Source organism: Strigops habroptila, chromosome Z, assembly GCF_004027225.2.
Source record: "Strigops habroptila isolate Jane chromosome Z, bStrHab1.2.pri, whole genome shotgun sequence".
Classification (NCBI taxonomy): Eukaryota; Metazoa; Chordata; class Aves; order Psittaciformes; family Psittacidae; genus Strigops; species Strigops habroptila.
Window position 1 is genome coordinate 51,644,419 of NC_044302.2, and position 27,485 is coordinate 51,671,903.

Genomic DNA, 27,485 nt, shown 5'->3' on the forward strand with positions numbered 1-27,485 from the left:
ACATCTTTGCAAGAGCTATTTCAGAGGATGCCCAGTGGCTTATAAAAATCCTATTAAAAGATTTTGTTTGCAGATGGTACAGAGGATGAAAACCTTACAAACCAAACCACATTATGTGGTGCATCTTACTGCTCTCTTGTTTGTCCAGGGCAGTTTGCTCATAAGGTGCAGCTATAGCAGAAATTGATCTCTGCTGTTTATAAATGAAAGTAAATCTCTAAAGAATCCAGAGTTGTTGGAGTGGATTTAGGAATAAGAAACATGAAGCTTTATATATTTTATGCAATTATGATTATGCTAATTATAACAATATAAATGTCACAATCTTGTTGTAAATGTTAAGTTTGAATAGTGTGTTAGTTTTAAGTGCGAACTACCAGGATCAGAGACAGTTTTGTTGAATGAGTGTAGTAGAATTGATAAGGTGATCTTTTAGCACCTCTCACTACCAATTATTGAATAAAATAAAAAGAAGTTTGACTATTCAGAACTCAGAGTGAATTTGCACAGTTTGAATTAAAAATATGAACATAGTATCTTCAGGTGGAATCTCCTTAATAAAATATTGTGAAAGTAGCATGGAATTCCCTAATGCAAAGCCAGACTACTTAGAAAACTGCATGTTTTGAAGTATGGTGTATGCAGGATTTCATTTGTATTATACCCAGTTTGTAGTTTTTTAATGGTAGTATTTGAAGAGGTTGCTTTGTGCCTGTGATATAACAAAAACTAAAGTAATGAATACAAAAAAACCACTCTGCTAATATCACATGAGTTATACGCTATTGCTTTTTTGGATAAAAATCTGCAAAAATACATACTGGAGATAAAAACTGTTGACATTTTACCCAACCATTCTGTTTTAATTCAGTACTGACATTTGCTACCTTGTCAACAAAGTGTTGGAGATGCTTCAGAGTCGTAAGAGGAAAAAGAAATAAAAAATTTGAATAGGTTACCTCTTTGCTTCTGTCTCTGAAGAGAACTGTTCTGTACTCTCCGTATATCAATCTCCATTTCTTTTTCCTCAAGTATGAAAATAATGTGTGTGGTTTTTGGGTCTTAGTAGAAGTATGTGAAGAGTTAGTATTTGGGAGCTAATAGAAAAAGCTTGTATATGTAACTATACACATACATAAAAATATAAAAGTAGCTACAATCAATATTTGTGTTACAGTAAACAAATTCTCATATGGTGGTTAGTTGTGTGCTACAGTCAGTGCTCCTTTTTTTTTTTTTTAATAAACATTGTTTTCTTAAATCCATTTCACCTAGATGGCAAAATGACTGTTTTTAACATATTTTAATTATCTTTGCAGTGTATACACACTTGAGAAATTTTACCTCAGGAGCAGCAAACTGAATTGCTTACAAGTGCTTCATTATACTCTGCAGTAGAACCTCTATCATTGAATATTTCAGCCTTTAAGTACACAACTTTCCTTTCTGGCACCTGGGCCATACTGACTAGGGATTTTTTTGCTGAAATATTAAGCTCAGCTGCCTCTTGGCAGGCAGAGAACTGTTCCTTTAACAGCAGTTTATTAACTCCTTTCTACATTTGCTGTATGCAAAACTTGTAAAACCTGCAAATAGTGTTTTAAAACTGAAGAGCTTTTGAGAAGTTCAACCTTTTATCCTTCTTGGAAAGCAGATTACTGGAAGGTACTTGTGGAAGACTGCAATAGCAGATATTGTTGATTCCATGCCATTAGCTTCTGTGGCTAATGGCATGGAATAATAATAAATAAGGGAAATAAAAATAAGGGAATAAAATAATAATAATAATAAATATATATATATATAAAAATATATATATATTTATATATAAAATTTATATATAAATATATATATATATATAAAATTTATATATATATATATAAAATTTATATATATATATATAAAATAAATATATATATATAAATAAATAAATAAATAAATAAATAATAAATAAAAATAATAATAAAAAAATAAGGGAAAGTAGCCTTGCTTGTGGATAAATACCTGTAAATTCCTGGGAAAATTACCAGTTTTTCTGGATAAATAATTATTTGTTGATCTAGCTTCCCATGGAGGTACTTCTTTTGAAGTGTCTTTCGTGAGTCTTATTTTTTAAGGTTTTTGACAAAGCTGCTTCAGCTATGTCAGAGTTTAAAGATAACTCCTGCTGTATGTTAATGTCCTGGATAATTGTTGTCTGGATTTTGCTGTTATGAATAGAAGACAATTTATAAAATGGTGTTAACCTCACCTCTCTCTTCTCAATCAAGAGCTCTAAGCGAGAATGGAAGCCTCTGGAGGACCACAGCTGCACAGATGTACCATGGCTACTCTTATTCATCCTTTTCTGTGTAGGAATGGTGAGTAAAACTCAAGGGATCCTGTGAATGTTATATAGTTAAAGAGAGTGCATTTGTCAGAAGTTTTAGAGCCCTTCAGTAACTTAGTCACTGGGTAAGTTGAGGATATACTGGCATGTGAACTATCAGATGTACAACAGAAGTGGGTAGCATGTATGTATCGAAGGCCTTTGGTAGGAATCCATAGTTTATTATTTGTGTCAGTTCTTGTTCCAGCTTCCCTTCCCCTGAAACTCCAGTTTCACTTGCAAGTGATTTTCAACATGGTGAGGTATCACTTGACTCATGTTCCTTATGGGACTGTGTGTATCCAGCTTTGAGTCTGGTAAACAGTTCTGTGAATCACGGTAAACTTTTGGTGAGAAACAGAGATTGGGAATATCAAAAAGTTGACTTGTTTTTTCTTGGATGCTGAAGAGAAGCACTTACTATTAATAACCATGTTACTAATAAGCAAGATCTTTCTTTCCAAGTTATCCAAGTTTTGTCCTGTGTGATGAAACCGCTATCTTTCTCAAGATAGCCTCACAACACTGTGTGCTTTATATTAAAAAAACAAACCTTAAAAAACTGCAGAGGAATGAAAATCAGAAATACAGTTCTTTTTATCTTCTTTTGTTTCATGGACCTTCCTAAACAGAGAATGTTTGTCAGTGTCTTATATTGCTGTGTTGCAAGCAGTAGCCCTTAGGAGTTTGGAACTTCTGTGCTGTCAGCTTTCTTTTCTACTGTCCCTTGGTGTCTGGTCTTTGGAATTATTCCACTGAAAAATTTCTTTTTCTTTTCCCAAAGTGTTTGTCATTTTCTGTGCTTCAAATGTAAAAATGTAATGTTTTGTTTAAATCATACGAATTATATTCTTACTGTAGTGTGAACATCTTAAGATGGTAAAAAGCACAGTACTTCCTGAAACAAGCAGCTCTCTTTTTGTGGTTGTGTTTTTTCTTGCCTTTGTTGATATTCTCTGGTTACTCAGTCTGTACTTACCTGTTTCCCCAATTATTTGTTAATCTGCTGTGTGTGAGTGTTCCAGATTTTCCTGTCTAAGCAATATGATATACAGAGCAATTTTCCTATTGGGTCAAATACCCTGTTAGTGTTCTAAGAGACTTTAGCTGAAAGATCAGGTACTATAATGGGTGAGGCGAGCATCCTTGCACTGTTATAAATTAGCTTAGATGGGGGTAGGAATTGCATTATTTCCCTTACCCTGTGTGTAGGGAAGAAATTCTGGAACCAGCCAAGAACCTGAGTACTAATGTATGTAAAATGCATGCTAGTATGTCCTTTACAGAGTAGTAAGGGATCGGAGAAATTGAAAGTGAGTGCTGGAAATAGCTTTAATTACTTATGATAGCCTTTCGCTCACTTTGCCCTTGTTTACACTTTGAGTATTAAGTCTATAAGTGCATTAGTGCATTGGCAAGAGAAAGATAATGACCAGCTTGCTGTCTGGAATTTCTCTATAGTGATAGCCTGGTCACTCTCCTGTATCTTGAGACCTTTAAAAACCACCCATTCTTCCATGTTGCTCCATGCCAACTTCATTATCTGTTGTCACCATCTCATCTGATCCTGTTGCTGCCATCTGTTGCTCCACACATTTGTGTCAGCTGTTTGCTTCCCCTTCTGAAATCTTAGCTTGCCTCATGTATAAAAACAGTTCATTGACGGTAGTGTCGTGAACTGATGGTTCACTTCTCTCTGTCAGCAGTGTTCCTAGAGAGCTAATTCTTCTTCTGCGACAGTCCTCTGTTTGTATAATCACTGCCTTCATCTTGGTTTTGCTAGTGAAATACCTCTGAAAATTCACAGCAAGACCTGCCTCATACTGAAACATTACTCTGAGCCTTTTTGCGTTCCCCTGCTCTGGGCCTGTTTCTTTCTTGCATTTGAACCCAGCATCTGGAACTACAGTGGCCTTGATATGATCACTTGCTTTGGAGGATTTCCTTAAAAGGAACTTATGTCAGATAGACTTCTAGATTCTAGGTCATCTTTGAAAGTACATAATTTGAAGGAAAACAAGAGGAAAAACTTAAAGCAAGAAAATCTGGACTGTCTGGAATCCTCCAAGATGCATACTAATCTCTGCTGCCTGCCCTTGGCAGTAGATCTCCACTGCCTGCCCTTGGCCTCCTCCCTTCTGCTTAATGCACCACTTGCTGACAGTATGACTCTCAATTACCTACAGGATTCTTAACTATGCTTGGATAATATGTAGCAGTAGATGTCTGAATCCTCTTTTGGATTGCTTTCAATTTTATAATTGCACAGCGGTTCTCTGGATGGTCCTTGTCTTTCCTTTTTCAGTCTGAAAGAATTTTTAAAGAACCTCCACTTAGAAACAAATGAATTAAACTGACTTTTCCCAGATGTCAGGAGTATTACTAAACTATGTTGTTATTTTTTTCTCCTCCAGGGTTTTATCTGTGGCTTTTCAATAGCTACAGGAGCAGCTGCAAGACTGCTTTCAGGATATGACAGTTATGGAAATATTTGTGGGCAGAAAAATGTGAAGGTGGAGGGAATAGTCAACAGTGGTCTGGACCTCACAAACAAGAAGTGAGTATGGGATTCCAATTGCTTCATTCTATAAACCAGGAAAGGCAAAACCTGTCTTCCTTTGAGAGTGGTTTTCAATAAACTGGGAAGAGGGATATGCTAACTCATTACTACTTGTCAATCTCCATTCCTGTCAGCTAGAGAACAACTATCTTTTGTAACAACCAGCAATACTACTTGGAGAGTATATGTTGACAGATGTGCAATATCAATACAGCTAAGACATTGAGAGAATTTCCCTTTCTTAGCATCCAATTTATATGGGAGACAGTGGCCTGTAGAATCTTGTTTGAGTTTTAGGTACAAGTATTCTCAGGTTTGGGAACAGGCCTTTGCTACCTGTGTAGAAATAGTTCACTTTTGATGTTGTATACTCAGTTTTTGTCATCGAGCTTAGAGGGAGATGGGATAACTCTGACACGTTAAAATGAGAGTTTAAACTGTAAGCAGAATATATGTAAGTGGCTTGTGGAGAAAATGCACAAAACTTTTAAGCAGCACAGAGCTCTTATTTAGCAATGTCATGTTAAAACACATACCTACAGGTCAGAACCAGCACAGGTATTTCTTATCTATTGTGCAGAAAAACATCATACTGCACTGGAGCTGAGTAACAAGAATTCTGGACTGATGGATAGAAAACCTGCAAATGCCTGTTGAGGTCTGTCTGCTAGTCAGTACTCTGAGTACATCTACACAACCTGTGTGACTTCAGAAAGTAAAGTAGTCTTACCTTAGAACAGTGGTATTAATTGTCAAAAAAACATGTTTCTTTCATTGATGATTATTTCAAAGATCTAAAAAAATCTTTGATTCCTGATTCCGATAGCATTTTACTTCACACTTCACTTCCAAATAAGCAGAAAATCCATTATTTGCATGAATTGTTTTGGGAGAATGCGTTTCTAAGATCTCCTTGTTTTGAGTTGCTATAATAAAGGTTTCTAAATATCTGATTTAAGATTTAATGTGGGTAGGTAACGGGGGTGTTACCAGAAGAATTTGATTTAAGTAAAATAGCCTGAAAATTTTTAGAGATTTTTTTCTCTCAAAAGAATAATTTCTTAATCTAATCACAGCTTCCAAGAGGATAGTTTTTCTACCTTTTTATATAAATTTTAACACTTTCTAAAATCCGGTGGATTCAGTACAAAATTGTAATTCCTGTGTTGTGAAAGAAAATAAAAATTTTAAAATTTTAAACTTATGTTTAGAAAGAAACGGTGTTTGAGGTGTGAAGATGGAGAAACTCAGATGCCTTATTGAAATGTAACAGTTCATAGTGTGTCTCCTACATGTGACAGAAATCAGGCCATCATGAGGAGAAACATCTATCACTACTAAGTGATTTCCTCTTGTAAAGATAAGATCTAAAGACAGCAAATAAAAATAGAGACTGTTTTAAACACAGTTAATAAAGCCTGTTGTTTGTCAAAGTCTTAAGGTTCTAAAGGATAACGTTTTTCTAATAAAGGTATTGTGGCTTGACGCATGACCTAAAAAAATTAATAAATACACCCATATGGGATATCATCATCTCTATTTAGTTAAAAGTGAGAGAAAACTTTCTACAATGGCAGATTATTATATAACTATTCACAGTGAAGTGCCTGGTACAGTCCAGGGTGCCTGTTTTGGAAGAGGCCAGTTCTTATGTGAGGGATCCTTCCCACTCTCACGCCCTATAGTTTTTTAACTTGCTTGGCAATTTTTCAGCAAAACCTATTTGTTTTGCATCTGTCTCTCGCAGAGGGAGTTCCTGCAGTGTCTGAGGTCCAGTTCATGGGAGTATTTAATGGTATTCTGTAGAAGTATTTTTCAGGCAGACTGTAAAAATAAACTCTTTTTCTTGCCTCTACATTTCAGTCTGTGTAGAGAAGGAAAGGGCTTTAAGATCTACATGTTCTGGAAACATGAAGTTATTCTCATTTCATTCTGCTTGCAGAGTAATTTTGTCTTTATTTCCAAGGCAGAAAAGCTAAATCATCTGTAAAAATAACATTTTCTTCCTTGTAAATGACAGCAACCCATAGGCACTGTAATGAGGAAGTGAAATGGATGTGGTCTGTGTGGATATGGAAATCTGGGTGGTGAGGGTGAAGAGCAGAGTCCTCATATGGATTTCATTTGATCCATGTGCATCAGTTATGCTGAAACCAGCGAGAAGAAATGTTGCAAAGGAGGATTTTACAGCCTGGTCTCGGGCATCTTTTTATTTTTACAAAGAAAACAAGGTACAGCTTTAGTAGGCTGTGCTCTGGAGAGAGACACAGGATTATAGTCTGACTCTGGCAGTGAATTCTCATTAAGCCTATTTGCTTCAAATAAGCTTCTTGCTTTTCAAGCTCTGGCAGTAATAAAGGGGTTAAAAATGACCTTTTATTTGCAAGTAGATGTTGACCGTGGCAGCCAAATATAAGTCCCTGAAATACAAATTCAGACTCAGTTTTTGATCATCAGTACATTTCTGCTTGGACAGAATTCAGTTTGTGCTGTTCACTCGAGTGTGAGAAGATGTGCATGTGCTGCTATAGGGAAGCGTTAAGGTGGAATTCCATCTTAATAAATGCCTTTGACTCAGGAGGATTTGTGGGATTTAGGTTGTGGCAAAATCCAGGAAGAGTTTGCAGTGTGCATACAAAGAACTTGAGTGAAACTCTATATGCCCTACCCATAATTTGTTTAAAGTGGGTGTGATCACTTAATTTACTTCTCCATTATTGCGATAAGATGCTTGTAGATTACAGCAAAGCTTATTCTGTAAAGTACTTGTTTGCCTATAAAGAGATGCCTTAAGAGCTGACAGAAAATCAATGACATTGGCAAATGCAAGTGCACAAAATACTTGAAGGTAAGATAGGCTTGTTCATATGATTTGCCACAGTGCTTCCAGAATCAAGGGGTAGTGTACAAAATGATGATGCTTTGTCTTCCTGTTTTTGCAAGGAAAAAGGAGACTTCTGTATTTCTCATGGGCATGAACAGGTAATAGGATGTTTGTCGAGTAAGCTACCAGGCAGAAGCCAAAATTGTTGATTTTATTTATTTATTTTAAAAAACCCTTTGGTCATTTTGAAATTACTGTTCCTGTATTTCAGAGGTTCTTTTAACAAACTTTGATTTTTCAAAAAAGTGAATTTTTAAAATCAGAGAGTTACAGAACCATAGAATGTTTCAGATTCAAAGGCACCTTTAAAGATTATCTAGTCCAACCCCCCTGCCATGGACAGGAACATGTTCAGCTAGACCAGGTTGCTTAAGGCCCTGTCCAACCTGACTTTGAACATGCCAGGGATGGGGCATCCACAGCTTTCCTGGACAGCCTCGTCTAGTGTTTCTCCACCCTGGTAGTAAAGAATTTATTCCTTGTATCTATTCTAAAGTGATCGTCCCCCTGTACCCTGTACTGGTGAGGCCACACCTTGAATACTGTGTTCAGTTCTGGGCTCCTCCCTACAAGAAAGACATTGAGGTGCTGGAGCAGGTCCAGAGAAGGGCAACAAAACCAGTGAAAGGCCTAGAGAACTGGTCCTATTAAGGTCAGCTAAGGGAACTGGGATTGTTTTGTTTGGAGAAGAGAAGGCTCAGGGAGGACCTTATCACTCTTTCCAACTGCCTGAAAGGAGGTTGTAGTGCGGTGGGTGTCAGATTCTTCTCCCAGGTAACAAATGATAGGATGAGAGGAAATGGCCTCAAGTTGTACCATGGGAGGGTTTAGAATGAGCAGAGGGTTTAGAGCAGAGTAGAGGGGAAGAATTCATCTCCCTCCCCTTGCTGGTCACACTTCTTGTGATGCAGCCCAGCATATGGTTGGCTTTATGGGCTGTGAAAGCACACTGCTGGATCATGTCCAGCTTTTCATCCACCAGTACCCCCAAGATCTTCTCTGCAGAGGGATCTTCTCTGCAGAAGGATCCTCTCTGGTACATCATAAACATGCATAAAGATGATTCCTAGGTTGTAAATCTGATATACTGAATTTCCTGTAGCAAACAATTTTTCATTTGCAGTGTGGAAACATGTCTAACAATATGATTACTTTATTTACTTCAGTCTTTGTATTGCTCATCCAAGTTACTTTCTTGTCAACAAATTAGTCTATTGTTAATTCTAAATAACTGAAATTGCAGCACAAAGCATGGAAGTACATTCTTCTAGTGGGAAATAAAACCTGTTTGGTGGAGACACAGTATAGAATTTTCTGCAGTAAAATCACTTACTTTCAGTGAGTAAGCTTTATAAACAGAAACTAAAAAAATGTTTCCCCTGTAATACTGGTGCCTAGCATTTTGATTCTTCTTTTAGCTGCTAGAAATTAAAAAAAATCTTACTTCTGTCTTCCTAGGCCATGGATTGAAGCCATGGATTTGGTAGCTTGGAGTTTGCTTTGCAGCTGCCTTATTGCTGTCAGACCTGTCTCTGAACCATATAATGCAGTGTTTGAATTACATGTGTTTGTGTAAGGGTATGCCAACACAGTACGATTCTGACAAAACTTCATATCGCACTGTAGTTGCATAGTATTCCTAACTTTCTAGCCTTGATTTAAAATTGTAGTGTTTATTTTACAAAATATTCTAAGTTCTTCTGGCCATTAAAATTATAGCGTGGCCCTTGAGTTTGAATCGCAGTAGAGGTGGGCTGGATTCTGGCTTGTTATTGGTTGACATTCCTGACTTGTTTAAGTTAATATGTGTTAAGAGACGTTTGGAGAAGCCTTCTGACCAGCCACTAGAGCCCAGCCTGACAGATTCTGGCACCCAGGGTCTCTGCCTGGGCTTGAAGGATGTGGATGGACAGACACATGGGACACTGATACGGCTGGTTACTAACCATGGCAACTGACAAAGCAGTGCTTCAGCAGCACCTGCAATACTTGCAATGTCCCCTCCTCCTTGTGGGCTGCCAGAGACAAGGTCACTAGTGCAGGCACACACACGACACTCTCCAGGTTCACAAACATGCCTACATTTATGGATCCCCCAACTACCACTGCAGCCCCTCTGCTCACCCTGCACCCCTGCCTGAATCTCAGGCTCCCTTACCCACCCCAGTGGATCCACCCTCCTTGGCAGCTGGTCCAGCTTGGTGCTTATTAGCAAACACTCATCCCACAGGCATCCCAATATACTAGTACAGACCCTCTGCCCACTTGACACCTCTGCCTGGACCCAGAGCCTCTTGCTCACCAGCTAGTACATCTTAGAGTTTGGTGGTGACTTACGCATGCATGCACTGCTTTGGGGAAGGTGCGGATGCTCAGCCCCTGCCAACAGGCAGCACTACATGGGCTGTGACCTATTGTCCTGCTCTGGCCACCTATGCTGAGCCCTTTGCCTCTGTGGCTGTTTTTTGGGGACACACATTGCTAGCTACCCAATGGCTGGTGGCCAAGACTCCTCCCTGCCCCAGTCACTGGCAGTGAGACCCTACTCACTTTGGTAGCAGACGCCATAGGTGTGGGACACCCAAACCCCTGGTCTGATTCCAGTTGCTGGCACCAAATTCATTATGCTGGTTCCTCCCGGTAGCTGGCACTTAGTCCTTGCAGTACTTGCAGCACCTATGCACATGGGCTAGTGGCTGGAATTACACAGAGTTAAGAAAGGATTTAGTAAAAAGATAGGGCAGACCAATAGAGCAACATCAGCTTACACACAACTGTCCCCTTTTGCACCCCTTTCTGTCTGCCCCATCCCCTGTGTTTCTCCCTGAGTCCTGTCCCATGCACATTCCCTCAGCACCTGGCACAGTCGCACTGATTTCTCTTGCTTCCTTCATCCTTGGGTTTGCATCCTTATCAGTTGCAAAGTCCTTGCCTGGAGTTTCTTGATAGCCCATCAGTTATTGTGATGGACTGGGTATGTTTCTGGTTATTTTTTATTAGCATTCAATGGTCAAGTTTTATGTTTTCAAGAGGTGTCCCCCTCTTTATCATCACGATTTGGCAAGGTGCTTAACCAGATAATCTTACTCAAAGATAAGAATTCTCAGACTCCACATATTCTTGCCAATTAGTTCTACTGACCCAGTTTGTTTCCATCACAACCTCCCTTACTACATGTCAGTGAAGTTTGATTCTGTAGGTTCTTATTTGTAGCTCCTTTGACCAGGTATCCTCAAAGGAGCAGATGCTCTCCTTCCATGTACCCTTACGGTATGGAATAGCAACTGCAGGAACTTGCCCTCATGAAGAGGAAGCTGTAACAGGAGTGTCTAGTTAACACAGGTATTGTATTTCTTGGTATTAACTCAGGAGTATTTTCCTTTAAATAAAGGAAAACTGTGGAATTAGTGGCTTATTGCTCACATTCAGTTACTTTGGCTGTGTCTGTGGACAGAAGTTTTTATGTTTGCATTTGCTTCTTTAGACTTCTATGATCTGTGGAGTCCTGAAGATGTGTAGTGTGTATTAAGTAAAAAAAAACCAGAAGTAGCACTGGATAGTTTTCATAGAGGTGTGGATGAGGAAAAAAATGTTTTAGGAATGAAAGTAGTCTATTACTACATTGCATTTGATAAGATGAAATGGGGTTTGATGGGCTTCCAAGAAGTAAGACTGTACTATGTACTAATAATTCTTGTTCCAGTGAACTGGGTAATAGAAGAGTCTTTCTCTGTGGGAAAGTTAGACAGCAATTAGCGTATAGACTGAAAGTGTTCAGGCAGGACCTAAATGCATTCTGGGAGCAGAAGGGATTTTTGCTCATTACCGAATGAATTCCCATCGTCTGCACTGCAAGAATAGAAATGGCATTTTATGTGTGGTTTAGTGTTTTTTCCTATAATGATGTTAGATAATATGAAAAAAGTATTTCAATGCATAGCGTATCACCATATTTTTAGGAATTTGAAAAATAATGAAGAACATTCTGCATCTGTCTTATACCATGAATGAACAATACTGTAAGGTTAGCATTTGTGATAACATGTGTATAGCTAGAAGAAGCTGTTAGCTAGGAAGCTATAATACCTACTTCATGCACTGGGTTTTTAAATGGCAGTGCCTCATCATGGGAAGTTAGCAAATAGAATCTGTTAAAAATAGTGCACGAGCATTATATAGTTCTACTTGAAATATCTGAACAATTTTTATTTCAAAATAAATATCAAAGTAGTCTGCTCAGCCATGTGGTCTAGTAGTGTGCAAAATCAATCTAAACAAAAAAGCTGTTTTTAATTACTGGTGAAATGTGTATTCATTAAAATAGCCATGAACTTTGTTCTTTTTGCAGTGTGAGTATAACCTTATGGGGTTTGTTGAGTCTTTTTGGAAAAAGTTGGAAATCTTGAAGTCAAGTTCAAGGTTGGAGTGGAGCTTGCTTTGTGAGTGTTTGGACTCGTATCTGTGAAGACCCATGGGAAGTGCTGTTGGTTTTATGAACAGCACCATTTGATTGGACTTGAATCTGGTAGAGTTAAACATCTCTTCTGTGTGATCTAGAAGCATATAAATATTCCTATATTTGAGGTGCATATGCAGAGTATGTGAATTCTTTTGACCCATGCAATTATGACATCAAATATCCTGTGTTTCTGGATAGACTGAAGGTTAGTCTTGGCTGAATCCTTTAGCTTGAAATGAAACTGATTTTGTTCAGTGTAATTGTTAATTAAAATGGAAGTAATTTACTTTTTTTTCTTCCCTAGGTATGTGTTCTTCTTGGATCCATGCAACATTGATCTAGTACACCAGAAGATCAAGTCTCTTGCTTTGTGTGTATCAGCTTGTCCAAGAAAAGAACTAAAAACTCTGGCCGATATTCAGAAATTTGCAGAAACTAATGGTATGCAAAAAGCATGTTTGTTTTTGTTCATGTACGAGATACTGTCATAGGATTAAAAAAGGCTGGTGCATTAGCTGAACTAAAAATGAAATATGTATTAAGAGATATCAATAGAAATAATGTGATATTTTTATTAAGCTATAACTTTAAGTCTCACAGTATAAATATGCTTCTGTTCGGTCATGTCTTGGGCAGTTTTGAAAACTCATTGTTAAAACAGGAGTACAATGTAACAAGAATTTGATGAGATGTCTGACTATACAGTATGTTCTCAACACCTACTGAAGTGTTCTGACATTGCTGCTTAACAGTAATGCTGTTGAAATGCCCTCATGTATATGGGGTTAGTGAGCAATGCTGCTATTGAACGGCACTTGCTGCACAGAGTATGGCTGTGTATATGAAAATATTCCTGTTTTCATTCAGTGCTACAGTGCAGTTTCTGTGGTTTGTTTTGTTTTCTTACACTTTTTTAAAGAAGCATAAAAGAAACTAAAGTTATTAAAAAATAAGATATTATATCTTATCTCCTCCAAACCAGTAGTTTTTCTCTGTGATAATAATACTGATATTACTATCTCAATTTACATTATAACACTGTATGAAATAAAATGCATGAGAGTTAACCAACTTTTGGGCATTCCAGAAGAAAGTAAAGATAAAAACCTAATTTGAGGAAATTTCAGGGGTTTTCAGCTATTTAAGTGAGAGTGTTTTGTCCTACGCTTGCCTCCTTAATCTTTTAAAATGCTGTGGTAAGATTTCATTGCAAGATAGTTACCTGATGATGAGTCAGTCTGGGTGACCAAGTTCGAAGCAGTGAAACTGATTACTTTTCATAGAAGGAAATGAAATCTTGATTTCTGTTCTGGTACAGGCTACGTGAGTACTTCTTGTTTGAAAGCAGAGCGAGTTGAAGTGGCCGTACGATACTGTTAGTGCCATTGGTTCTTCCACTGCATCGTGCCCTCACACCTGGGTGCCTGACAGCCTGAATCAGGGAGCTGAACTATCGTGTGGCATCACAGCATGTGTGGAGCTGCACAGACAGCTGTGCTGGCACAGTGCAGTGGGTGGTCTGAGAATGGGAGCTTCCTCACGTGATCCGTGTGCTGTTGTCAAATACAAGCCCACAGTGAAACTAGCCAGTACCTACAGTTTGTCTCTTTACCCCTTACATGAGCATGCTGTGTTTTTCTTAACTAATGAGACCAGTCATTTGTTGGTGTGAAGTCAAGGTCATTAGTAGTGAAGTTTCTTAAGTGCCCCTGGAAATAATGAAATGCAGTCGTGCCTTGTTTTGCCACAAACATTGTTTCTGTGTTTGCAAGTCAAGTCTGTTACTAACTGTGCCTGAAATATGTTCCCTATAAGCATCTTTTAAAATACAGCATACCCACTCTTCTTAAAGCATGCCCCCTGATTATCTGTCCTATCTGTATCTTCCTGTGTTTTAAGATAAAGGATATATATATTTTTTTATTAATATCACAGTTAATTGTTTCAGTTTACAGAAGCTTGGTCAAAAGTATGAAACCAGGTGTTACAGCAGATCAGAATTGTTGATGAGTTCGATTCCTAATTGTTATTATATGATGTTTGGCTTATCAAAAACAGGTTCTAAACTATATTGAACTCTGCTTTTGTAGATGAACTCTATGTAAGACTGGAATCACACAGTTCAGAGAAATAGTGTCATCATGGCTATATTTCTGGATGCAGGTTCCAAAAAGTGATGGTTTACAGCTAAGGAACAGCTTAAGTATTGATTATTTTAAATATTGAATATGTATAGTAAAAGTTCAAGCATGATTTAGTCTTGCAACAGTGCAAGAACTGTGCTTTAGCACCAAATCTATAGTACTCAGTAAACAGAATCATTTTTCTGAGAGCCACTTTGTAACTATGATAATGGGTTTAAATTAATTAATACTAGGATTATGTTTGGCAGTCTGCTTCAAGCGACCGTAGACTCCACTGTAAAAATAATAATGAGGAAATCTGAGGACTTTGAACGTGAGTGCACAGAGTTTAATTGCAATTTCAATGTTTGTGATGATATCTAGTTGGAATTCCGAGATCAGCTGTCAAATTCTGAAGAAGGAGGGCAAGACATACATATTTGTTTTCTTGTGATAATGCTGAATTTTCCCAGACTTGTAGCTTCTAACACTCAGCAAGAAAAACACCTTAGTATTTTAAATACATGGGGAGAGAATGCAGTCAAGTCTTAATTTTGCTCTGCTGAACCTTTCTGAAAACTTTAACCCTTCCTGCAGCCTGAAAATAGCAGTTGTGCTGGAGCTAGGCTCTATGCATGTGCATTTGAAGAGTTAGCCATTTTCACCTGGCTCACATGTTATACCTGAAATCACCTTACTTGTCCATGCATCTTGAAATTCTTTCGTAAATTACTGTTTAAGAACCCTTCCATCCCAAAGAAATCATCTGTTTTGCCTCATCCTGTCAAGAGGTAATATGGTAAGTTCAAATAATGTTTTTTTGGTGTTTGGGTTTGGGTTTTTTTTTTTTTTTTTGAAATCTAAACATCTTTATCAAAAGATGTAACATAATAAAATATACTACCATATCCTTATATTGATCAATGATTTTATCAATACCTGGTATGATCTTCCAGCTAGCTTAGTATTTATGGTATATTTTCCAAAGTGGGACAGGCACTTGATTGCCTCCACACAACATGTCAGAACTGAGAGCCCCTAAGGTTCAGAGCAATTATGGCAGAGCTCTTACTTATTGTGCAGTACAGCTTGTATTTTTCTGTAAGCAAGATTATAAATAAGCATTTAGGGCAGAAAAAATGCTTGCTTGAGGCATGAAGATCATTTCATGACAAAGCATCCTTTTGGCTTCCTGAATCTGTAATCATGTACTTGCTATCCTGCTGTAAATTGGGGAAAGGAGCTGATTTGGTGAATAACACAGCTGACATTTCAGGACAGTAACTTCACTCCCACCCCCACACCTCTTGCTCTCCCACAGTCAGGTCCTGCATTTGCAGAACCTTCCTGTCTAAAGAGGAGGAGAAGTCCATCCCTCACAAAGCCTGGCTGGTTTTAAGAACGCGTTTTAGTGTGCCCCTTTAACCTATTCAGAATAATTGGCACCCAGAAAGCTGGAAACCAAGTTGTAACCTTTTACAAAAGGAGGAAAAAGGGAAGGAAAAAGCTGTGCAGTTGACCACTCAGATCTTCAGCCTGTGCAAAAGTGCAAGTTCTCAAATACAGGAATGTTCTGGCAGCTTCTGGAGGAAGGAGCAGAAAGTAGCAGTATTGGCTGAGACCGTGTTCTAATGCTGTTCTCACACAGCCATGCTGATACATAAGTTTGTAGAGCTATGGATTAGACACAACTGAGAACACTGTATATTGTGAACTGGCTGTGGCTGCTCTCCCCAGGATTTTTTCATGCAGCAGAACACTTCAGGCAGGAAGTACTTGGGATTCAATGTTTTTGTTGGTCTTGGCACTTAAAAAAAATGTGTAATTTGAATAATGTGAACTGAAAGCTGCTTTTTCCAGAAATCTGACTGATGCTTCAAAATTTAATGTCCAGGACATATTGTGGTGCTGTTTTCAAGGACTTGCAAAAGCATTTTGAAATATCCTTGAAGATATAATTCATATATGACTGTGCCAAATGAATAACAAAATGTCATTATTAAAAAGAAACACTAAACAAGTGGCCATAACTTCCGTCATGTTTAATTCAGTGATAACTATAGTGAGTGGTTATTGTGGGAACTAATACTCCTATCTGTTGTGTAAATGACTGGATACAGATTTAGGAACCTAAAATGAATTTGCTATTTTACAGCATGTTAGCAGGCCTCTCAGTTGTCAGAATTCTGTAGCTGGGCTAGGCTATTTGAGGTCTGGGTGGACTTAGAGCCAGAGGTAAAGCTACATTAAGTCTGCCACAGAGTCTGACCTGAAATAAATCAGTAAAGGAAATCAGTCTGGCTAAGTCAGAGCAGGTCATCCCTGGCAGCTGTGGAAAGGAACCATGGGAAAACAAAAAGGATTTTTCTTTTACTTGAAGATAATGACTTCTTCATGTGCAGTAATCAGAGTACGTCTTTGCAGTTCCTGTTGGTACTCACCTTAGAAATAGTAGTTACATCAGCTGCTGCCAGCTTCTGTCGTTTTTCTTATGCTCTCATTTCCCCCACATACTTTGTGTTTAGTGAAGGTGTGCTGGTTAAAACTTACACCTTGGCTTGTGACTTTCCTTATGGTTAATGAGTTTCTGTGCCGCTAGTTCTTTGGGCACCTGGGTATGTTAATTTTGAGTGTCATTTTTTGAGTGGCTGGAATAGAAGTACGCTATAACTGGTTTTGAGATTCAGAGTCACCCACTGCTACTCTGCCTTGTTACCAGAATTGCCTGTCAGGGTCTTATGTTGGAAATGGATCCTGTAGTCAGAATGAAATCGTTTTTACAACTGAAATTGGCTGCATGTGGAGTCCTCCAGTAATATTGTGTTGTATTATTGATTACCTTAATAAGCCATTTGTAAAGGGGAAGAACAGTGAAGTAATGAATCTTGCTCAAGCTTATGAATTATTTAGAATTACATGAAAAAAAATCTGTTATCAATTGCAGTGGAATAAAATGTCATATGGAAAGGAATGCCCCCAGAACAAAGGTGTGGGAAACAACTACTGATATGCGTTTGGTGTTTTACTTTAAAATGGTTATTGCTACTTGGGAAACAGATTGTGGAGCTACTGAGGATACAGTGAGAGGTTTAAGTAGAAGCACAGCATTGTCTGAAAGTATGATGTTTCTGAATTCTGAAGATAAAAAAATAGGGACTTTGTTTTTGTGTAAACTTATGCTCTGTTGGCATCATAAAGGCTGTGTTGGCAAAGTGTTTTCTTAAACTTTTAAAACTTACACACATGCACACACATACATTGTGTATTCCCAGTATGTGTACACATACGCAGAAGGGAAACAAGAATGATCACAAGACAAGATTCTTCTGCTCAGGAAAAGTAAGGTCATTAAAAGCAGGAACAGCTTAGAGAAGGTTAAAAAATACTATTCCTTGATCTCATAACATTCATAACCTGACCAATGTGAAACCAGAGGTAAAAAATGAAATTACTAGGCATCAGAAGCCAGATTTTTTTTTTCCATGCAAGTTATGGTTAATTTATGAAACTTATTGCCATGAGGATATTTTAGATACTAAAAGATAAACTGATAGAATAGTAGTATTTGGCTGTTTAGTAGGAGGTTAGTACTCAAGGATATCCTTGATCTATAAGTGGTGGAGATGTAAAGATACAACAGGGGAAACATCTGCTACTGGACAAGATGGAGTTTTAATTTGATTCCAGAATTGCTGATTTTATTTAGCATTGGAAGAGATACAAGTGAAGTTATGGGTAGATTAGTATTTGTTTTCAGCTTTCTGTACTGTTCATAAGAATGGGGGTAGAGAGAGGATAGTGTGGTCTTTTTAATTACAACTCAAAATGCATGTATTTTAATTACAACTCAAAATGCAGTCCAGAATTCTGACTCTAGGACTTTTTTTTTTTTACATACGATCAGTTGTAACAAGCAGCACGCTTAGCAATCTCAATAGTTTTCTTTGTGGTCTTCAATTCTGGAGACAATTAAAGGTCTAAGTAGTGAGGTTTTGTGCTGGATCTTTCTTGGAACATTCTTTCAAGCTCTGGAGAATACTTACTTTCACTTCAGTTCCACTTTTATTTATAAATGCAAGTTGTAATTTCTCCTGCCCTGTGATGCTCACTCTTTGAAAGAAGTGATGGTCTCTCTCTCTGCAACAATTAGAAGTTCAGATATATTCAATCCTTACTTTCCTTTAAAATACACACCGTACTTCTTGAAGGCATCAGTGGATAGATCTAGAAAATGAAGCTTGCTTTCTTCGCTGAGAACAAATCTGTCATATTAATCTGAGAAGTCCTGACTGCAAAGTCATTCTGTGTAAGTAGTGCTTGGCATCCTACCTGTTCAGTGTTTTTGGCTCCGGAATTTGCAGCAGAATTCCCTACAAATACATGAGCCAGTGTGTTAAGCTTCCACTTTTCTATGTCACATTGCTAGTCCATAATATCCTAATATAATACACAATTATTAGTAGTGTACCAAGTTGTCTCATTGTATGAAACTTTTTGAGCAGATAAAGTCTGATAGGTAGATTTGAGGCAAGCTCTGGAGCAAGAAAGGTAGAAAAGTGTAAAGAATTTGATCCTTCTGAGAGTCTCGGAGCCTTGTCCTTCTGGAATGCCAGTGAACTCCACCCCTGTCAGTGTTCAGCAGTCAGTACCTCTGGCTGGTATCGTGTGGGTTGGTCAAGCATATAATCACCTGTGAGTCATGCATTCACAATGTCAGCTATGTTTTAATTGGTGAAACTTACTTACAAAACACCTAGAACCCAAGAGGAATTACTGCTGGGCTGTGAAAGTACAGAGGCCAGTAGTTGTGATTTAAACAGTCTCACTCCTGCTAGCATTTCTGCACATTTCTGTATCTGTGATTACCTGGAGTTCGATTCCTGTGTCAGAGGACTTACGTTACTGATGGACTAAGAGGATGTTGATTGAGAAGGAGAGAGAATGCTTAAAATTGAGATGTTGATTTGTGCGTTGGGGTTTTTTTTAACCATAATCTCTGCTTCATCCTATGGTCTTTTAGAATTCCATTATGTCACATACATGTACAATGCATACATTCTGTCAGCCAGACTCGGAACGGTGAGACCAAAAATGGAAAATCCTATTAATTACCATACCAAAACTGTGGTTTCTAGTCTCCCAGGCCGTCCTTTGCCACATGCCTGTGAAAAGGGGTATGTGGAGCTGCTTGGAGCCATGCCTAACTTCAGCAGAACGTGCTGCTGGTTCTGAAGCTATCCCAGGTATCTCTTCGTAGTTCCATATTTTTCTGCTTAAATCCTTGAGTCTGAATACGAGACCGTGTTTCTAGATCTGAAAGTCCTTGATTTAGTTTCTGCTAAGAGTGCCAACAGATGGGTAGGCACTGCTGAGCAGCTCAGAATGGGATCCAAACCCGCTGGTGTGCTTTCCACCCACTATCATTCAGACAGTATGAATGTCAGTGGTTTCCTCTGTCGGCTGGTCCTCCTAGTGGATGACTTAGGAAGTCTTACCCATTTTTCAAGCTGTAAACTTTGATATTGATAGTGATGCTGATGTAGCAAGGGTTTTGTGTGTTTGTTTACAACACAGCGAATACAGGAAGGAAAGACGTACTGGAGCTTTGGTCTCTAAAAGTAGTTTTATCTAACCAACTCAGGTTAATATGTATCTTCCCATTTACTGTACTGGTGTGGAAAGTCCTCTAAGCCCACAGGAATTTTAATGCCATGTCAGTTGGAGGGAGTCTGTGAATTAAGTGTTTGGAACCCCTTTGTCCTGGCTTTCTACCTAGCTTGTGCTATATGTAGCTAGTTTTAGGAATACCAGAGACAATGGCTGTTCGGCTCGTTACTAATCCAAGCCTAGCCAAAACAGAAAGAAGGCTTTTAAAGAAAATGGTGGCTGTATTTTCCTACGACTAAGTTAAGATTGAAAGGAAAATTTATCTTTTGAGATACTTTGCTCCAGTGGCTAAAGCGAAGCTATTCATGGAAATGAAACCATGTAACAGAAGCTGTTGTGTCTCCAGGATATTGCTTTGTAGGTGAAGCTCCAAATACAGCACTGAGGGACGAGTAAACTCTGTGTGCTCACCAGCAGCCTGCCAACTATTTCTTTGCATAGTTCAGAAGTATTTTGTTTTTAAGATTAGAATATCTTTGGGTCTTAAATCCAATCCCTGTAGGACAGTTTGATGTCATTTGCCTAATGATTTCCCCAGAAGAAATATGTGCATTGATGTAAGAAGCAAAGGATATATTACTTTAATGATTTTTTAGTTTATTCTCTGAATTCTACCCATAATGTTTTTGAAACATTTACGAGCTATAATGATTTAGGAATAATAGTAGTGTCTTTGGTAAACTAATTATCTCAGGAAGGTAGATGATTCACAGTCTTTAAACTTTTGGAGGCCTTGCAGGCTCAAACATCAAGAATAAGACTGGCTATGCTAACACAGTCTCTACTAACCCAGAATAACTAGTATGGGGTGGAAGGTTTAGCAAAGCAGTCCATTCTTCCCACTCTCACCTTACAAAATTCAAACTTTTATTTATTGATGCACAGGGACTCTTTTGCTAAGAAATCAGTTCAAGTTTGATATAAAGTGATACATTACTCAAGCACTCATTTGGCTTATAAAACTCTCCTACACAGTATTAGAGAAGTTGGAAGGTTTTCAAAATATAAAGAAATAAATATTTATGGGAATAGTAAAAATTTATTCTACCTAATTATGTAGGACATAAGGACAATTAAATCTCATGGGCATTACTTCAGTTATTGGATTGATAGTTTCTTTAGATGCAGGGTGAATAATGTTCCTTATCTGACAAGCCCTGTGAAAGTATTTTTCTGCTTGATTTGGGAGTCTAAAGAACCACATGGTGTGAAGTAGGCATCTGAAGGGAAGAGATCCAGAGGAGCCCCAAAAGTAGTTCCCAGACAGGAGATGATAGTGGCAGCCAGAGTCATCCAATGTTCCATTTTATGACAGGGGGGAATATGCCATTGTGTGCCAGGGGACCTGACAAGGTGTCTCCAGTTTCATCCACAGCCAGGGGCTTGTTGGGTTACTCTCGTCTGTGAGTCCTACTTGAATGGCTTGTGACCTGTGTGCAGATCAGGATCCGGCATTTGGTTTTGCTTGGCTTAGATTTGTGATCCAAACAGAAGGTCTTACGATACACATTCTTGCAAAGGGTCTGAAACTTCTTTCGTGGCGATAGCAAATCCTACCCTTTTGGTCTTAGAATCATAGAATGGTTTGGGTTGGAAAGGACCTTAAGATCATCTAGTTCCAACCCTGCCTGTCATCGGCAGGGACGCCTCACACTAGACCATGTGTCCACCACTCTGTCCAACCTGGCCTTGAACACTGCCAGGGATGGAGCATTTACCCCTTCTTTGGGCAACCCATTCCAGTGTTTCACCACCCTCACAGTAAAGAACTTCTTCCTTACATCTAACCTGAACTTCCCCTGTTTAAGTTTAAACCCATTACCCCTTGTCCTATCACTACACTCCTGGGCACAAGCTGGCTCATGTTCAGTTGGCTGTTGGCTATCCTTGTAACTTAGTTTTTGTCCTATATTCAAAGCAAAATAAACTTACATGTCTGCAATATTCTTTTTCCTTCTGTTTTAAAGGTAAACATGTGACTCTCTCTACTGCTGCCCCTCCATCAATTCTGGAGTTGTTCGTAAATGCACTTGATCCAGAAGTTTCCATATCAAAAAAATAGATTAAAAAATTTTGCAGCTGTATAGAGCCTATAGTCCAAAAAGAATAATACTTTTAGATACTACATTTACAACTACATTGTAAGAAAGGTAGTTTTGTCTGATGTTTGATGCCCTGTTTTTCCATGTAAGCATAAGGATTTATATAAACAGTATAATTGAAATTGGAGTTAACATGTTTTACCTGATACGTTCTTTGCAGGAAATCTAATTTTCTTCAGTGGAGTATTTGGTGGTTTTGACCCACCTCCAAAAAACTAACTCATAAAGTGGTATTTAAGTAATGTTCCAGAAACTGCATGAGATAGCTTGCATGGGACAGCCTGCTCAGCTGCTCTTCTCTTTCAGTCTGCAAATAGAAGATGTCTCTTCATAGAGATAGCAATGTGGCAATGGTAAACAAGATTTCTGCAATTAATATTCTACAGTTTCTACAAATAGTACTTCTATTGTTGTCACACAGGCCACAATAAGGCTGTGTGTCAAAAGTCTTGGTTTAATTTGGGTATAAGTGTGTAAGTATTATCCAGAGGCAGTTTGTAGAACTCTCTGCTACAAAGCATTTCTAGAAAGTAGACTTTCACAATGGAAAGAATTGCATATTTATAGAGATTATCAAGACGCCCTTAATTTAGTAGATAGGAGAAAAAAAAAAAAAAGACATTAAAGGCTATGTATCCAGAGCCTTTGCACTGGGGACTAAGCTATCTGTTAGCAAACAAGCTGGGAAGAAACTCATCTTTGGATAGGCAGCTTATACCATTGGAGGCTTTCTTTCTTCTTCAGTTTCTGAGAGACTGCAGCTCCAGTCTGGTTTGATGGTTGATGTATTCCTAGAAGCATTGTCTCAGATGTTCAGTATCTTGATTATAGACAAATAGAAAGAGATCTGTCTAGATAATGTACTTCCATTAGGCAAGTGTCAGGTACTAAGGAAGCCTTAAATTATGTTTGAACTTTGTTGTAGGCAACTTGATCTTTATTGTGCTGTATCAATTTGTTTGATGGGGACAGCTCAACTGCATTAAAAGGTCTGGACATCTACTGCAGAGCTTGTGTTATTTTTCAGCCAACTTTCTAACTTCAGCAGTTTGGTTCCTTTGTTCCTCTCCCTGAAATCTATAGAGCGGTTGTGTTTTGAAAACACACACACAAAAAAAACTCCAGCCCCCCAAAAACCTCAAACCCCTTGAATATTCTTTCTATAATGAATATTCATGCACTAAAAATGATCCAAAAAAAAGCATTGCAGAGTAGCAGAGGAGGGTGACTTCTAAGTGCTTTGTGTCCTTCTCTCTTACACTGCTTTATTAGTTAGCCTTTTCCACTTGAATACACAAATGTTGGAAGACGAAAGCTAGATGGAGAGCGTCATTCTGTTATAGTGAAGCCTGTGTTGGGCTTGATTCACTGTTCCATTACAGGAGAAACTGTAGCATGACTTTGTGGTAATAACATGAGGAGCTGCAGAATCAGGACCTGTATCAGTTGTAATACCATTTGCAAAAATTAGGAATATTTGATTTTTGTTTTTTCCCCATCTATTTTTATATTTTTTTTTTCCTCTTAACAGGGTCCACTCTGTGTAGCTATGAACTACAGCCATCAGAATACACTACAGACCCAGCGGCTGCCAAGTTATGCCCTAAATACCCTGTTCCAGAGAGGTAATGTTAACATCTTGTCTGATTGGGAGTGGACGGAGCAGAGATTTATTGTGTTTGTTATAGTTCTTCAGAAAATATGCAGCACAGATTTAATCCGACAGGTGGATGTTTTAGTGTATTATTGCCATATGTTTTTAACAGATTATGAAAGCAACTCTTAAAGGAAGACCCAAAGTAGCCATTCATTACTGAGAGTATTCAGCTGGTATCTTCAAGTTTTCTTTTATCTCATGTAACTGAGAGTTTCTGTGCTGAGTATCAGCTGTTTTACTGCCTTTCACCCTATAGCAAGCAATGTCAGCAATGCAGATCAGAGACAATTATGGTGCACTTTGGATCTTTGGGAGGAAAAGGGATACGTTGACATGCAGCCCTCTGCTGTGTTCGTTTCTTATACCTTACCTCAGCCAATCAAATTCAGCAAACTGCTTCATTTTTAATTCTTTCAGTCCCCAAATGACTGAGGATGGCCAAGTACCAAAAAGAGGACTGTATTTTATAAACAGATTGATTTGAATTTTATTGTTTAAAATATTATATTAGACTGGTGTTTGTGAAGTAGGATAGAAGAGTTTGTAGGCCCAGAAACTCTGCTAGCTGTGCTGGCTGAACTGTGGAGATGACCATTGCTGAGAAAAGAAGTGATCTGTTTGCTGTAGTGCATATCCTTCTGACAGTAATTCCACTCACTCAAGAGCAACCATATTGTATTTTGTCAAAGTTTAGCTTCTCAAACATATTCAGTAGTGGGTTGTAACTGCAGAGTCTTTTCCTGTGCAGTTTTCTGTTATGTTTTTAATAAATGTTACAGTTGTGTCAGTTCTAAAACCTGTGATTTTAAGTCTCTCTTGTATTCCTTCTAGCCTCTCTAGTGAATAATGTTTTTATATTGTAGTGACAATAAGTAGCAGCTGGAATATTAATTATTTTTTTTACTTTTCTCCACAGCAGATTAATATTCCATGCAGCTAACCAGCTGTTAGAGCTGTAATACAAAACCAAATGAAAACTTCAGTGCCAGCTTGCATACTGAAAAGGCTTGTCAGTCTTAATTTTTGCCAGAATTATAGTGACTTTTCTCACTGTGTGTTCCCATGTTATTCAATCTGAATGAATATAGCTTAGTAAGAAAACAGGATAGAACAGTGTGTCAGAGCTCTAATGACACTATGTAAATTCCTTACAAAAGCTACCTCAAGAGTTATTTTTTAAAAGCTATTGTGTAGGTGGAATATTTTCATTTTTTATTTGCTATGAATAAAATGTACAATGTGTTTTAATATTTTTGAGATTGAAAAGTCTGAGCTTAATGCCTTCAGACAAAAAAGGCCAACATTGTATCTGTAAACCACTCTGTTTCTCAGATTTTTATAGTTAAATTATTTGACTAAATTAGTGTAATTTGGAAGGGAAATTGGGTCTTGTGAAGTCAAACGAAACCCAACTCTCTGTAGGCTGAGGCATTCAGGAAGAACTTGCCTAACACTCAGGTTCTCAGATTTGATCTGTCAGAGGTAGGAACCATCTGATTCCCATTAGGGCCATGGGATGGAGGTAGGGTATTTTGTGAGGACTGTTCCTTGATGATTTCTGTTTGATGATCAGGCTTCTTCACACCCTTCATTTGAGGCTCCACCTTTCAGTGGGCTCTGATCCTCCAGCTTCAAGCATCATGTCCAACTTCGACAGAGCAGCACAATCTAGCAAACAGCCAGCCATACATGTTTCTTATGGGAACTGGCCCTACTATATCTCAGCCTCTGTAGAGCATGACTATTTAGAAGACTCTAAAGGAAAATGTCTCCAGCTTTTACCTGCAGCATTTTTCTATCAACCAGCTATGCTGAGCTATGCCAAGGGGCTGCCCTGTATAAAGAGGTTATAAAAAGCAGCTAGCAGTGGCATTCCAACACAATCCTCACACACAGGTTGCTGCAGATGCCCAGGTGTAGTAGTGAGAGGAAAGAGCTCTCCTCTGAAATCTAGTACTTGAACAATCAGATGGGTCTCTTAACATCACTTGAATATTGCTTTAAAAATACAATTTTTAACACCATCATCTCCTGGCTTGAACTTTACTAACTCTTGTCCATGATTAAGCGTCATGTTGTTATTCTCAGAAACTTGTTATTCCATTTGAGTATGTAATATACCGTTATAATCAAGAGGCCACGTGAAATAGTGCAGGTCTATTATTGTATTTTTTTATTAAACAAGACACCTTACCTCACCTACTCATTCACTCAGAACCACTGAAATAGCAGCAGATCTCAAAAGGTGGATTCTCAGCAGTCCCATTTATACAGGAAAGCTTGTAGGAATGACTAACCTCATTTTTTTAATTAATTATAGCCACGTTAGAAATTAATTACTGCACATGGACATAGGTAACAAAATGTGCAGTGAAATTGATTATAACTTAAGGGATGTTAAATGAGTAACATAAACCATGCAAAAACCATGGTTTCCTCTTTTGGGATGTATTTTGAAACGGTATTTTAAACCCGTTAGTTACCCTTTCTGAAATGGGTATTTTCATATTTGGATGTAGGAATGATAGTCGTTTGCCTACTCCCAGCTTAAAACTTAAGACTTGTTACTGGTGTTGACAACTTCTAAAGGGCCTAGGCTTTGTGTAAAGTTGGAGCAGTTAACAATTAAATAAACGTCTCAAATTTCAGTCTTTTCCAGTATAACTGCATATAATGAACGGCAGTATGCTGCATATTCCAAAATACGCTATGTTGTAAGAGGCTGAGAGGACACATGGACCACCTTTTAAATAGGGCAGCCATCATTACGGGTTTAATTTGTTTTTTAACAAGTGTGACTAATTCACAGTTACTTTGCTGTGTTTAACTGCTGTTTTCATTACTACCCAAAAGTATACTGTCAATATGAGCATCTCCCAATGCATTTACCTAGTCGGCACAGTAAGTTTAAAACCATATAATTTACAACTGTCAGTCACTTCAAACAAAAAACTAGGATCTACTAATTACCTAGGTATGGCAGGTGCTCATAAGTTCTCCCGAATTCTGGACAGAATAATTACACACTAATGCATTTCAGCATGCTGACTCTTTTTGGTTTTGTTTGTCGATTTTTTAACTTCCCCACAAAAAACAATGCATAAAAAGGGTGCATCTAAGGCAGCTGGTTACTATGTGCTTAGAATGACAGAGTTTCAGAAAGGCATGGGCTTAACAAATAGTTACTGAGTACAGAAAATTGCTGGTTTATAGGTCATTGCTGAATGAGGAAACCGCAAAAGATTATGTGCATTGCTGCTACAGTCCACTGAAATCTTTTTAGATTAGGATGATTGGGCAGGGTGAAACAAATACAGCAGTCAGAAGAGAAGTCTGACTTAACACGAAAGGTATTTCTTTCACTGGATCCGATTACAGGAAGGAACATGTAATTCATGGACCGTGTCTGAAGTGTAATCGGGAAGATTGATCAAAAGATGTCGTAGGCCACTTTGAGATCTGACATAGTTTATGAGGAAGAGAGGCAATTACTTAATGGGAAACATTTGGAAATCAAAATTACCCACTTTTCAAGGGAAGTTTTTGCTCTGTTGGAGTTGATAACAGGTTCTGCTGAGCATTCTACAAAGTTTAATGCACAGCATTGGTATTTTTGGAGAGGATGCTTCCAAAACACTTCAGAAATAATGAAACAATATAGGCAT

General features: G+C 38.1%; 1 protein-coding gene across 3 annotated transcripts in view; it reads left to right on the forward strand.

Annotated features, from left to right (window-relative positions):
- SLC44A1 (solute carrier family 44 member 1) overlaps positions 1–27,485 on the forward strand; it is a 69,989-nt gene that overhangs the window by 16,409 nt on the left and 26,095 nt on the right. For 2 of the 3 annotated variants that reach the window (XM_030469981.1, XM_030469982.1), the window contains exons 2-5: positions 2,271–2,360; positions 4,783–4,925; positions 12,576–12,712; positions 23,695–23,788. In XM_030469981.1, the coding sequence (XP_030325841.1) occupies positions 2,271–2,360; positions 4,783–4,925; positions 12,576–12,712; positions 23,695–23,788 (464 nt within the window). Of the gene's footprint in view, positions 1–1,967; positions 2,361–4,782; positions 4,926–12,575; positions 12,713–23,694; positions 23,789–27,485 lie in introns of those variants that run through there. The other variant, XM_030469983.1, reaches the window with a different exon arrangement.